Source organism: Crassostrea angulata, chromosome 10 (genome assembly GCF_025612915.1).
Source record: "Crassostrea angulata isolate pt1a10 chromosome 10, ASM2561291v2, whole genome shotgun sequence".
Lineage (NCBI taxonomy): Eukaryota > Metazoa > Mollusca > Bivalvia > Ostreida > Ostreidae > Magallana > Magallana angulata.
In genome coordinates, this window is record NC_069120.1 from 20,202,504 (window position 1) to 20,216,327 (window position 13,824).

The 13,824-nt window shown below is 33.9% G+C and overlaps 2 protein-coding genes across 2 annotated transcripts; one reads left to right on the plus strand and one right to left on the minus strand.

Moving 5' to 3' along the window:
• Positions 1–1,499: 1,499 nt before the first annotated feature.
• LOC128165631 (transmembrane protein 178B-like) lies at positions 1,500–9,600 on the plus strand. The gene is made up of 5 exons (XM_052830356.1): positions 1,500–1,891; positions 5,729–5,836; positions 6,048–6,185; positions 6,591–6,691; positions 8,640–9,600. Exons 1-5 carry the CDS (start codon positions 1,675–1,677, stop codon positions 8,946–8,948), a joined length of 873 nt encoding a protein of 290 aa, XP_052686316.1. The 5' UTR covers positions 1,500–1,674; the 3' UTR covers positions 8,949–9,600.
• A 1,144-nt stretch (positions 9,601–10,744) lies between these two features.
• LOC128168217 (uncharacterized) lies at positions 10,745–12,999 on the minus strand. Its single transcript, XM_052834398.1, has 3 exons — positions 12,870–12,999; positions 12,193–12,313; positions 10,745–11,895 (listed from the first exon to the last, which is right to left on the minus strand). The coding sequence occupies exons 1-3, from the start codon at positions 12,897–12,899 to the stop codon at positions 11,462–11,464; spliced, it is 585 nt and encodes a 194-aa protein (XP_052690358.1). The 5' UTR covers positions 12,900–12,999; the 3' UTR covers positions 10,745–11,461.
• Between the last annotated feature and the right edge of the window lie 825 nt (positions 13,000–13,824).

A 13,824-nucleotide genomic window follows, 5' to 3' on the forward strand; every position in this document is an offset into this window, starting at 1 on the left:
AACGCCGCTGCTTTTAAAACTGTAACCTCTTCCAACATCTGAAATTTTTGGCTCACAGCATCCAAGTCTAGTGTAACATCATTTGCACCATCCAAGAAAGTTTAGTAAACTTAATTATAGACATGAGATTTGCTCAAAAACCAACCTAGGTATTGCATAAGCCCCCACAACCCATTCACCCATCTTATTAGGTTCCTCTATGGTAACATCAGAGCATTGGGCAAGTGGTTCGTCTTTAATGTATATCAGTTTGTCACTGGCGCCATTCAATCGAAAAGTTGTCTTACGAAATGCAATTTGGTATTTTGGTCTGCAGATATTTGATCGATGATTCACTCTCACGGAAAAGTTCGATATCGATTACATAACCAGAACAACTAATATGCATCTTTATGTTACATTTATTCATGTACCATATTAGTTTGAACAGTTCATCGCCAGTGACAGGACTTTTAGCCGGAGAAGATTTATTCAAGTACTCAAGGTACCAATGAATGACAAAATGTGCCGAAGTGCTGCCAGCAACAACAAAGCTCAGACATGTATTATCTATTTAACTACGTATTCATAACGTTCCAAATTTGCCTAACTGGCCATAAACAACATGCAGAAACAGGGGCGTCGAAAAACGAAAAGCCTTGTTAATGATAAAATGCACATATTTTTTTCAAAACAAAGACATGTAAATAAGATGTTTGCCATAATATACTAGTATGTATTAACATTCTCAAGATTTTTATCATAAAATTCAAAGTATATGAGTATTTAACCTGCTTTAAGTCTCCTGCTGACTGTAAACCATTTTTACAAATAACATGAAATTAAGAAATCGATTTAAAATGCATGTTGTACATGGAGCCTAAAAATTGCACATGTTTAGTAGTGAAGGGGGGGGTGCAAAGAGTTGAGAATCTAAACGGTTACTGGTACTATATGCTCCGTCAGCATGTTTTTTAAAATGCCTGGTCAAAAAAATAGTTCATTTCGACATATAACTGCAAAAAACTTGATAATAAGAGGTGTAATTTAGGGAAAAGACACGGTGCGCCAGTTGGTGTAACACTTTTACAAGTAGCTTGAGCGCGAACGCTTGTATTTCCAAAACGGAGCAAGTTACACATGTATATTCATGTAAATATATTCAATTCGAAAATAATAATTGTTTAAAGGTATGTACCAACAAACGAAAGCGGTCGGCGAAGTCAACGTGTTTTCATTATGGAAAACTTGGGACACAATAATACATACCGAACATATACTTTATTTAAAAATTTATTTGCAATTACTCCTAGGCTAAATTTTCTCATATAGAATACTTTTATTTTCAAATTAAAGAACGCTTGACTTCAAATTGGTTACGTTTCTTCAAAACGCGAACTTTTTTCGCACTGCAAGTGCCTCCTCAAGTTAGAAATTACCTTTACAGAATACGGCGAACATATTAATAGGGCTCTCCTTTATGTGAAATCATTGGTCCGGAACTTTTGCAAGGGCCTCAGTGTAAACTGATCAGTGAGCAAACAATATATGGATTTTCTTCACAGTCGGTGAGCTTGCTCTAAACGGCTCTGTTTCGTGGGTCCCTGCCCTGTTGTGTTGTTTTTTTCTTCTTTCGGACCAGAGGGTAGGTACTTTGTCAGGTTACCGGGAGCGAGATACAGAGGAGGGACAGCCATGAGGACCAGTACTTGTGGGACAGTGATGCTGGTGTGTGCCACCATTCTGGGGCCCATCACCATCGTCTTTCTAGCAGTTTCGTTTGCGACAGACCACTGGCTGGAATTTAAGGTGGACCCCGGTTACACGCGATCGTCGTCGGATAGGGACCGGGTGTCCCACACCCGACACAGAGGGATATTCCGGGAATGTTACCCCGGGAACGACACAGCATGTGAGTATCTATTTAGCGGAATCTAAATCTAAGGTTGATCACAATGCGTACCTGTAACAGGTATTTGGCAGAGGCCCCACCCTTTAAATGGCCGACTCAAAATCAAAATCACGATGCGTCCAAGGGTGGAATTTTCCAAATTTGCTTGAAAATAAATAAGAAAAAGACTCTCAGTGTTATTCCAAACCACTTTTATTGATTGAATACCTGATCCTACCTGTATAGACCAATAGTTCTGGCCGTAGGACGGTGAATTGTTTGTGTGACAACACATGTGACATTTCGCGTCATTTCCATATCAATCAGGTTATACATCATTATTCAGCGTGTGGTTTCTGACATCTATTCATTTAAGAAATTTCATTATTAAAATAAAAAGTGGATTTAATGGATAAACATATAGTGTTTCTTAAATATTGATAAACTGTTGAGAAATAAAAACTAACAGCATCCAAACCTTACGCTTTAGAAAGTTTTATTCAGTATTCTTCAAAAGTTTAAAAGAAAATTTCAACATTTTATTGATGAGGAGGAGAAAATGACCGCATGACCTACAAAGCCATCTTCATTGTAGGATCAAATTTCGGGGTGTGCTTGTGGAATGTCAAAGATGAGTGATTTTTATACAAAGCTATTCAAACTGTTGCCGATTCTAGGCGAGGTTTTAGGTTTCTCTGTGGCAAATGTTAACAAATTACATTAAAACGTGGTTATCCCTCATAACGGAGGGGGGTTAATCACCAATATACGATTTTAACAATTAAACAACAACAATCAACTTATATTAACTTAGAGAGAAGATTTGATTTTTGCAAAATCTCAGTTTTGAAAAAAAGATATGTCTCTCCTCCTTTTAACCCCTTAACCCTAACACCCTGTATTAAGAACTTCATGTATTTTTCAAACAAGATTTTATTTTTTGGCCTGTAAAACTTTACCAGGAGGTTTATAACGTATTTACTTTTACAGAGCGACATGTGACGTGTTTCTAATTACTCACGCTTGGTTTGAAAATGTTGGACGACAGAAATTTGCATAAATTAACTTCACATTTACACAATTAAATCGTAGATACACTTCCTCCATTACATACCGTCAGTTAGGTATTTCATTATTTTTATGTGAACGACTCTTTCTCTTTGTGCTTGAACAAATGAAATGTGCGTTTTTAAGGACTTCAACACTCACAATATGTTGCAAAAAATAATATAAGACTCTAACAAAACACTAATGTTGATACGAGTTTGAAAACATCAGAAACACAAGCAAAGTTCTTAAAGCGCGTATATGGTCCTTTTTGTAGCGTTCAGGTGTAGGTATGTGTAATTCTAAAAGTGATGAAGTTAGCGGATAGAATATGAATGTGATACCCCAAGGCATAACACTCACACACTAAATCGGGTAGATATGTTACAGAAAATTCTGAAGCGCATTGTATTGCCTTCCCGTGGACCCGTATATTTACTGTCAATAAGTCATGCTTCAGTACCTCGCTAGTCTACAATTTCCCTTAATGGATGAAGCTACTCAGGATACATGTAAATAAAAACGAAACGGGCAATGCTAGTTTGACCTATTTAATACAGAGAAAGTCAAAGAGAAGTTTTTAAGGCACATGTACATGTACATGTAGTTTCAAAAGTGAGAAAGAGACATTAACATTTTAACGCTTTCTTGCAAAATTAGTCATATTTCCTTAACAACCGCGCCCATACCATTTTCGACCTATACCCATTCGTGAGTTAAAGGGACTTGGACACGATTTGACTTAAAATTTTCAAATTTTGTTTTTCCATTTTCAATGTTTATACTGATAAATATAGAAGTTAATAATACTATGTCAAAATTTGAAACTCAAATATCAAGTTATAAGCAAGATACAGAGTTCATAATTCTTTGTTTTGTAAACAAAGCTCGAACATTGTCATTTTTACATATGTGTTGTATTGATGTAAGTTTTGATCAAATGTAACTTTCTTTTGTTGATAATAGCATTTATGAAGATATTGAATTAGTTTAAATTGTTTTTTACATGTCACTTTGTCTAAGAAATGGTAAAATTCTACATTACATTTTTTGTAAACAACTATAAGACTCGAGCTTTGTTTACTAAACTATCAATTCTTACCTCTGTATCTCGCTTGTAACTTGACTTTAACATTTATTATTTTGGTCAATCATTTAAAATGCACAAGTAAATCATTTTATACATAAAAAATGAAAATAAAATTTTTGATCTCAAATCGTGTCCAAGTCCCTTTAAGTATTTTGAAATCTTGATATAGGCCTACCAACATTTGCATTTATTTAAAAACAACAACAACACTAACACGAATATCTGTACATTCTTTGGATTAAAATAAAGGCCGATCCTGGTTTAAAGTAAATCGGTTTAAGAAATTCTAGGCCGTATGTATTTACCTGTATTACTTCCTTATTCAGATTTCCTGAAGTTTTACCTGGCCAGTCGTTGTGATTTCTCTTCCTTCTTTTCTGCATTGGACACTACTTTAGGGATGAAAAACAATGTTTTTGTGTAAATCTAGGCCTTAAAGTGTATTATGATATCATTACATGGTGAATAATTTTTAAATTCATTATTGCAAACTGTTTTCCTTGCAACAATATATTTTCTAATAGAAATATGTTGAAGTATTTTTATAGATTGGTTAAAATATGTGTTTATCAGTTTAACTAGACGCTTTAAACAGTTCTGTTGCACCAAATGCAAACGTGTACATAATTATCCCCAATGACAGCAGCATGGGTGTGATATCCTTGCAAAATGTACATAAAATATTTTTTGATTTTACGTTTCAAATAAAACATCTTTCTTAACATGTGACGAAGTTTTAAGAACTCCATTTTAAATGGTGCTTGAATATATCTAATTGGGAATATGGGTAATTTTCCTCTATTTACAGTGTAACCAGTTGAAATTTGACACGCATTCAATAGCTTTTGTGGTGTATTCATTTGAAGAAAAATAATAACTGCATTGAGCTCGCTGAATTTCAGATATTTTTTATTCAAACTGACATTTTGGAATTTACACAATGAATTGTTTGTTTGTTTGGTTGGTTTTGTTGTTGTTGAATGAAAGTATTGTCACCAAGGTTATTTTATCTATCAAACTTAGTGGTGCACAATACATATAATACATGATAACTTAAAGGATTGCTTCGTGAACTGTTGAATATACATCGAGTAAAGAATATATATATTTGCTAGTTTATAGGCGAGAGGGCCATATCGTGCACAGTTCACGTACATGTTTATGCAAGAATCTTGTAACCTGTCCCTAATTTATAAGTATTCTCGGGCTTTATCACCTTGGTGGACGTAAGCTATCAATTATTGACAGAATATTCCCAGTCTCTAGGAACACGATCACTGTCGGCCATCGATCCCAATACACTTAAGACAAATCTTACGGGTTACGGGTTAAATTTCTATCACAGAGTCTAAAAGTGCTTTTTAATCCATTGGTCATTTTAAATTTTCATTTGCTTGAGTAAATACGGCATATTTATTTGTGTATTATAATCAATGTTTATGCTGTATGCATCTTAGTTTGTGTTAGAACGTTTAGGAGAGAACATATATAGGCATTGTGCCTGCAAATTTGATACAGTTAATTTCATGTATTCATATAAACTTGAATAAAATTCTTATTAAATTAAATTAGATTATTTTAGACAGCAAGAAATTGGGGACTATCTGTATCATTTATATCCAAGAACTTAGCTGCAAATAATCACAAGTTGAGATACATGTATAATAACTTCAAACCAACATTATGTGTAACTCTGATAAAATGTTTTAATTTGTTGACAGTTTTACTGACGGCCAAGGATGTAGTTGACAACTACTGTTTCAACATCGACTATGAGGTTCCCGAGTCCAGCACCATCACACTCAGTACTGAGTTCATGGCCAGAATCCGTAAGTCGGAGGAAAAAGTACCTCACCACACAAATGATTTCAATCTAAAGATACAAACTATAATATTACAAATTTACATCTAAGTTGTTGTGACCGCTCGTGCTGCTTAGAAGATTTCCAGACATTAATGAGTAAAAACTGTTTAAAAATTGTTTTTTTTTTTTTTGTTTTTTTTTTAATTCTAAATGATTTGAATTATCTCGTGTTTCAGATCTCTCCCGTTGTTTCCTGGCCTTCTACGTGGTGGCGCTAGTGGTTTTCCTGCTAGCATTCATATTTGGTCTGGTCGTATGCTGCTGGAGAAGGTCTAAATGGGCGTACATCGCCGGCCTGTGCGCCTACATTGCAGGTAACGATACCGTCAGGCATGCTCCCATCTTTTATCTTAGTGTCACTAAGATCGAGATTATTTATTGCCTGTTTTTTATCGAACGAATGAATAGTCTCTAGTTGCTATTTACTAGTTTTGCAGAAATATTACAAATCTTGGATGGTTCGATCTTTCGTAAATTTCGTAGGCATTCCTCAAGAATTGACATCTAAGAATTATCAAAAATAGCATTTATTCATTATCAAAAACAGCGTTTATTATACGCTATACGAACCTTTAATAAAATACTGACCCCACGTATGGAAAATGGTTTTGAAGAAGGATGTGTAACTTTCAAAGAAAGAAAAATCATAACGTTTGAGCTTTCTTTTTGTACGTTACAAAAACCCAGCTTAACTTCTTTTCTTCTTTTTTCCTCCATAGCATTTGCGACTGCGGCGGCCATCGCTTTTTTCCATGGAGCAGAGTACCTCGAGAGGAACAAGATTGAAGATACCACGGAATTCTACTCCAAGTGGACTGCAGTAAGTGTGATAGTGGACAAAAAAACCCCCCAAAACAACCATGTTGAGGTGGTATGGGGCTTCCATATTGTGACTACTTTCGATCGAAATAGAAAATAAAATTAGTTACTATAGCATTGAATGATTTATTTTTGACGTCGTCGTGTCAATAACTGCCGTCAGGTGAGCAGACAAATTGAATAACGCGCGTTAGCGCGTTATGATAATTTGTCTGCTCACCTGACGGCAGTTATTGACACGACGACGTCAAAAATAAATCATTTAATGCTTATATTTACATTCCCTTACTGAATAAATCAATTATTTACTTAAATAAATCGATATAAAGTGCAGATCACGGAGGGAGTGAATAAGTAACAGCAAGAACAGCTGTTTTGTAAAACCGGTTTAAACTGGTTTTCACATAGACTGTTGAGATGAGATCCACGAGCATGAAAATATAATCCACGATAAATAACTCTTGAAATGTTGCTTTTAACAATAAAGTCAAATTTTTTTGTTGAATAATTATAAAACATGGTGTTTTGACAACATTCATGAAATACATTTTTAACCGATAACATAGAAATCACTGTTTGAGAACTACTTATGTAAATTACTCGTATATTCATACGCAGTGAATAGGTGTTGCATTTAGAGGCATTTAAACATCACAGAATTTAATGAAAAAACACAGTAGAATGTAAATATAATTTTATAAATGTTTTCTTTCCCAAAATTGTTACCTAACAGCGTAGTGCAATTGGTTCAAGCGTGAACTATAAATCTGTAAGTCATAAGTTCGAATCCCGCTGGGGCTATTATTTTATTTTTTTTACATTTCTACACAAAATTTAAAACATATTTTGGTCAATTAATGTAAAAATTGAGAATTCGAAACCGGTAAAAGTATTTTTTTTACTTTTATCCAAATTAATATGGACAGTTGTCCCATATACCACCTTAAATGTTTTTCTTTTTATTAACCTTTAAAGTTGTTTTACCTGAACTTGATTCAATTTGATTGACCCATTCTTTGTTGTATTACAGTATTTATCAAACAGCTTTCTAATATTCTATGCAATTTTCATCTACAGGATACTGTGTCAAAAATCAAATTTATAAAACATTAATACTACTAGACTTTGCAGAAGATTTTTTTAAAATAAATTCGTATTTTTCAGACACTTTGTATGAAATCATAATTTTTATTCAAATGCAAAAATTCCTCTTCTGAATGAAACAATATGTGCACAATATTAAGATTGTTATTTCACAATATCTTAGATAATGTTCCTCTCTTAGAATCATCTACCTGTACAAAGATTTGAAAGATTTCGAACTTTCAAAAAATGAAAACGTAAAATATAAAGCCACCAAGGTGTCTTTCATAAAATAAATTAATGATCTGGGCTTAATTCTCACTTTATTTCATGCATGCACGTGCGTGAACCTAAAGTATCATTCATGGCCAGTAATTCTGGTTCTTCTGGTTTTGTTCCTCATTGCATTTTAAACTTTTGATAGGCTTCTGTCTGCAAACCGGTTTCTTTTCTTATACTCTGCACTTTTATGACATGTTTCAAAGGCCCGTCTATCAAAAAGCCGCCCAAATTAGTCTACTCTCTAGAGTTTTAAGTTTTTGCGGGGGTTTGTTTGTTTATACCGATGTCTTGGCAAACATGTTTTGAATATAAAATATGAATGTAGAAGATATTCGTTTTTCTGTAAAGGTCATTCAGATATCATTCCAAAGGTTTGTCCTTATAAACATATCATTTATTATTTGATTTAGGCCTTGTTATTTAAAGAAGCTATTTACATGTAAATGTGTTATGTGTATTTAAATGTAACATAGTGCCTTATGTATCCAAGGGTGCTAATTATTTTAGTTCCAAATGATATCATGGTTGTTTTGTTTTGTTTTTCGTTGATGAGTGAATAAATGACCTTTGACTTTTATTTCCAGGGTTTGCAAAACGCTACAACTCGATCTTACGGCTGGTCGTACGTCCTGGGATGGGTCGGCATGATCCTCGCCGCACTCTCTGCAACGTTTTACTCGGTGGCTGGATGCTACATTGGAGGAGAGCGTTATGATGACAAAGAATATCTCGACAAAAGGCGGGAATACATGGAGACGCAGATGGGACCCGACTACTATTACGGCAGACCCTACCCACAACCCGCTATGATCGGACCCTATGTTTATGACATGGAAACAAGACGTCAGCTGCCGGCCATCGGATACGGAGACCCGTATGTTTCATGGAGCTAAAAAGTAAACGTCCTAGGCATCTCAAAACCTTCAATATGTTCCTAACGTTATAATTATAGTAAAGGAATGGATTTTGACATATTACTTGCTTGTTTGTGTAAAAGACACAAGGACTTGAATGGTTGGAACTCTCTACTGCCAGGTGTATGAAAGAGAACAATAGGCTATCGAAGAAAAATACATTCCATCTTGATGCTTTCATAAGTTTTGAAAGGGAAATACGCACTAAAGATTCACTCCATGATTTTTTTTAAAGTCGAAGATATCATTGGGAAGATTGAAATTTTATTAATTGTTGGATCAAAGATTGTAGAATTTAACAATTACTTGTTTAGGTATAGTTGATATAACTTCATCACGAAACATTTGATAACCATTGTACATTTGTACGAAAGAGCGCATTGTATGAGAAGTAATCTTTGTGTATTTCATGTGTTGTTACATGTATATGATATTTGAAAAGATCTTTTTGCTTTATATCCTATCGATTGGAGTCGTTTATAAATTTATATATATATAGACATTTGTATGTGTATATATATGATATTATGAATCTACATTACAATGTATCATTCACATATATTACAAAACATATCTTTCTAAAGTATTGTGAAACGTTCAAATTGAATATTATATTATTTTCACAATATTAGTTCCTTCTTGTTTTCTTTTTCACGTGCACATTTATACACAAAGGATTTCAATCAAACTCTAAAAAGGATAAAGCAGATCATAGCGAGTCGGGGAAAGAAACTGCTACAAATCGCATGATAATGCTACAGCTGGTATCTTTTCTTCGCAGTCTTAAGTTGTTTGATAACAATAAAGAGCAGGAAATGCATACATTGCATTCATATACAAGACCAAAAGCAGATCCAGAAATGATTGCTAAGATAGGTGGAGGAGATATAGGACCCGGACCCCTCCCTCCCCCTCTTGGAAAATTCAAACTACTAAACTTCTTTTAAAGTTAATCAACTCGCCTCTTTGTTTTTGCGGCGAAGTTGAAAGTACTGACCATTTTCTATTACACTGTAATACATATTCCAGAGTTAGGATCAATACAATCCTGACCCATATTTTCTTAATGTTGAATTATTGTTATATGGTAACGCTAATTTATCTGAAAGTGAAAACATCAATATTTTTTACCTTGTCCAGAAATTTCTTGTTGAAAGTAAAAGGTTCTGAGTTCACCTGTTGTTTTACTATAACTACTGTATTACATTAAATACCATATTTGTATGTACCTGTATGTTCACAGATATTTAATGCTTATTTAGAGCTACTAAGCAACATTATGGTTCAATATTAATACATGTTTAAGTAACCTTAGTCTATTAGTATAGACATTATCTATTGGTTTGATACAATTTCTTTCCCCTTCATTTTTCCCAATCAATGTTTATGTGCAATGTTATTGTAATTGAAAATTTTACCCACCTCTCATTTGTAAAATGACGAGAGCGAGACTAACATAAGCCTTTTGGCTTGTTTCTCAATCTTCTGTGTACTGTCATTTTAATATGTATGATGAAATTTACTAAATGAATATTGTTTAAACTAAATCTAAAATCAGAAACTTTAAGTTTAATTTACCAAAACTAGGCATCTAAAGTTTCTGGATTCGCGCAAAGAAAATATTATTTTTTTCAGAGGCAAGCCTTGATTTTCCTAGTAGGTATATTATCATCTTATATAGTATTTCAATATATGCTGAGAGAGAGAGAGAGAGAGAGAGAGAGAGAGAGAGAGAGAGAGAGAGAGAGAGAGAGAGATAGAGAGAGAGAGAGAGAGAGAGAGAGAGAGAGAGAGAGAGAGAGGAGAGAGAGATCTTGCTTCGCAGAACAACAAAACCATTACGTTTTCATCTCATTTATTCATTTGATGAAAGCACAGCTATGAATTAAACTATATATCATATAATTAATAAAAAGAGGGCGTATATGGCATAATAAATCTCTTGCTTTAATAGGGCAATCAGAATAGAACCTATTTATTAAATAAATTTGTAATAACAATCTATGAAATGTAGGATTCAATTTTACACAGCGCAAAGTTTTATGCAAAAATCCTCTCTGTCTACAATGTAGTACGTTTTCCTTAGAAACCACTGAATAAACAATAATTGATTTCATACATTGTGTACATTATATGAACTTTCACAACCTTGCTAAGTAACAGCCAAGTACAATCATGTTAACCCTATATTTTTGATCGTTAGTTATGAGATCGAAACTTTTTGAGATTTTCTTTATCTTTCGCAAATATTATACACAACGAAAATTTTAAACGGTGATTTTACGTGGATTTGTTGACTTTTAAATTCCAATTCTAGGATTGCATTTCTCTTCTTTTATGAATTTAATATTTTTTAAACTGTCATTTCTCTACACGTATATTGATTATTTATCAATGCACATCTATTTTTTTTTTCTCCTAAGACAGTTGTCGGCCTTGAATTCTAAATTTTGGAAATTTGACTTGCGTTGTAACGCCCATTCATGCATTTTTCACAAGTGGAAACAAGGATATTTACCCCATCCTTCCAAGCTGTGGTCGTTTTCTTTGTACATTCTGTACATGATCTGACACCGCGTGCACCAGCAGTAACGAGGCTCGTACGATGAATGACGACGTACACGCTCTGGTTTGGAGGCGGCTCCATTGCGCAACTCAGGAAAGACATGCAGTATTTCCGGTTCCGGTGTCCTATCTGGTAACTCCGTTATTGTTTGCTCTGTCGACTCGGTCTCTCCTACCTCTTTGTCGAGTTCTTGCAGCATCTGTTTAGTTTCAGTCGAGTGTTTCTTCAGAACACCTTCTGGTTCTTGGGGAACTGTTGCGATGGATACCCTTCTTTTTTCTGCATGATTATGGCACGATGTTATTCTAAGAGAGGAGGTAAGGGGAGGCAACGTGAAGGCAATGTGTCCGTCATGTCTACCTGTGAAAAATTGACATACATTACTGCAAACAGCCAGCAACGCTTTAGCCAACAGTTCATTTTAAGCAGTCTTCTATCTCGTCAAACGTACATGTAGCAGGAACGATTAATATAAGATCTAGGTATAAATATATAGTAAAGTATTTAAATTTTAAACCTATATAAATTTTTAAGTTTTTGAAATCTGAAGTTTTTCCTTACTAAATACATTTGTGATGACTTATATCTTAAAAATTCATTTCTAAAATTACAGTTAGATTTTATTGTAGTTAGCTGACCACTCGGCCTCTATCTTACTTTGCTGCTCCCTTGTCCGCGGTGGGAATGGGTTTGAGATACCAAGGGAGCTGTAATATTGTTGTTTCTCCTGGTCAAATGCACTCTTCCCTGTTAAACGTTTGCTTGATCTGGCCGTCTGCTGTATTTAATAAAGAATATTCATGTTTATAAGGACAGATTACTCCATTCTTTGTTGAACAAATTAAATTAATTTAATATCTTGCACTATAACTTAAATATAATAATAATAGATATTCGAATAGATAATATTTTAGAGAGTGTCGCTTGATTTTCTTAGTATGAAAATTAATTTATTTGATGAGAATCAATGACACACTTGTGACTCACATGTTGTGAGTAAGACCTCTTCATATTCGATTTTAGCTACTTTTTAAAATTTCATTTTTCCCTTTCTTATGTTAACAATGCTTCATTTGGATTTTAACAATGCTTCACAGTGAGATGCTTCTGATTATGGTATAAGTTGTTACAACAGAATGTTTCTTTTCGTCATGAAGATAAATATAGAACAATAGTGTTAGTCATATTTGAATTTGTTATAAACCTGGTATTTTCTACTCTGTACTCAGATTAAGACGTTACATTTCAAAGAATTTTAGTTCTTTATATTGATAGTAACTCGACGACAGACGTTAAAATTTAAGTTGACAATCGTACAACATGACTATACATACTGGAGAATTTTTTGGTACCCGGAAAGACATATTAAATCCAAGTATGCGATGTTCAAAAGCAGAGGAAATCTCAAAAGTCACAATAAGAGCCAACGTCGTAATGTTAATTTGAAGATCATTCTCAACAGCTGTGTCGTCCAAACTTAAATCTTATTTTATTTAATACCATCGTTATATGTCACAGTGTATCGTATTAATTGCAGGTGATAATTAGTACTTATGTACAGATATTGGAAAGAAGGTGGTATTTCTGTGACTGGTAAACAAGTTGGCGTCAACGTTTTCAGTGAAGAAAATCACTTGTCGTGGGTTCTATGACTCCACGTGTCGACATAACTGCCGTAAAAAACGGTTGATTACGCCTGGAAGAAATTTACACTACTTACGCGGTAAGCTTACGACCACGTAAAATACCCTCGTGCGCGTGGTAAAAAACTCAAACCTTTTGTGTGGAAATCACTCACCTGCTTATTTAATACCCACGCGTAATGACTGACCTCAGAAAAGGTGTACTGTTTTTTTTTACTAAGCCACAAGTGTAAATAACCACTTTTACAGTAATCTGGGCGTGGTAAAAAACTCAAACCTTTTGTGTGGAAATCACTCACCTGCTTATTTAATACCCACGCGTAATGACTGACCTTAGAAAAGGCGTACTGTTTTTTTTACTAAGCCACAAGTGTAAATAACCACTTTTACAGTAATCTGGGCGTTTGTTTTCGAAAGAAATTTCGTTCTTTCATACAACTGAAATACTCCTTTCCAACTAATAAAAACTGGTTTCTATAATTGGATTCATTCTTTATTTATCTGATATGAGGATTATTTCAGAATATACAATTATACATACTTGCAAAACATATAATTATAAGTCAAAGCATAAATACAATACATGTACTTATATATATATATATATATATATATATATATATATATATATATATATATATATATA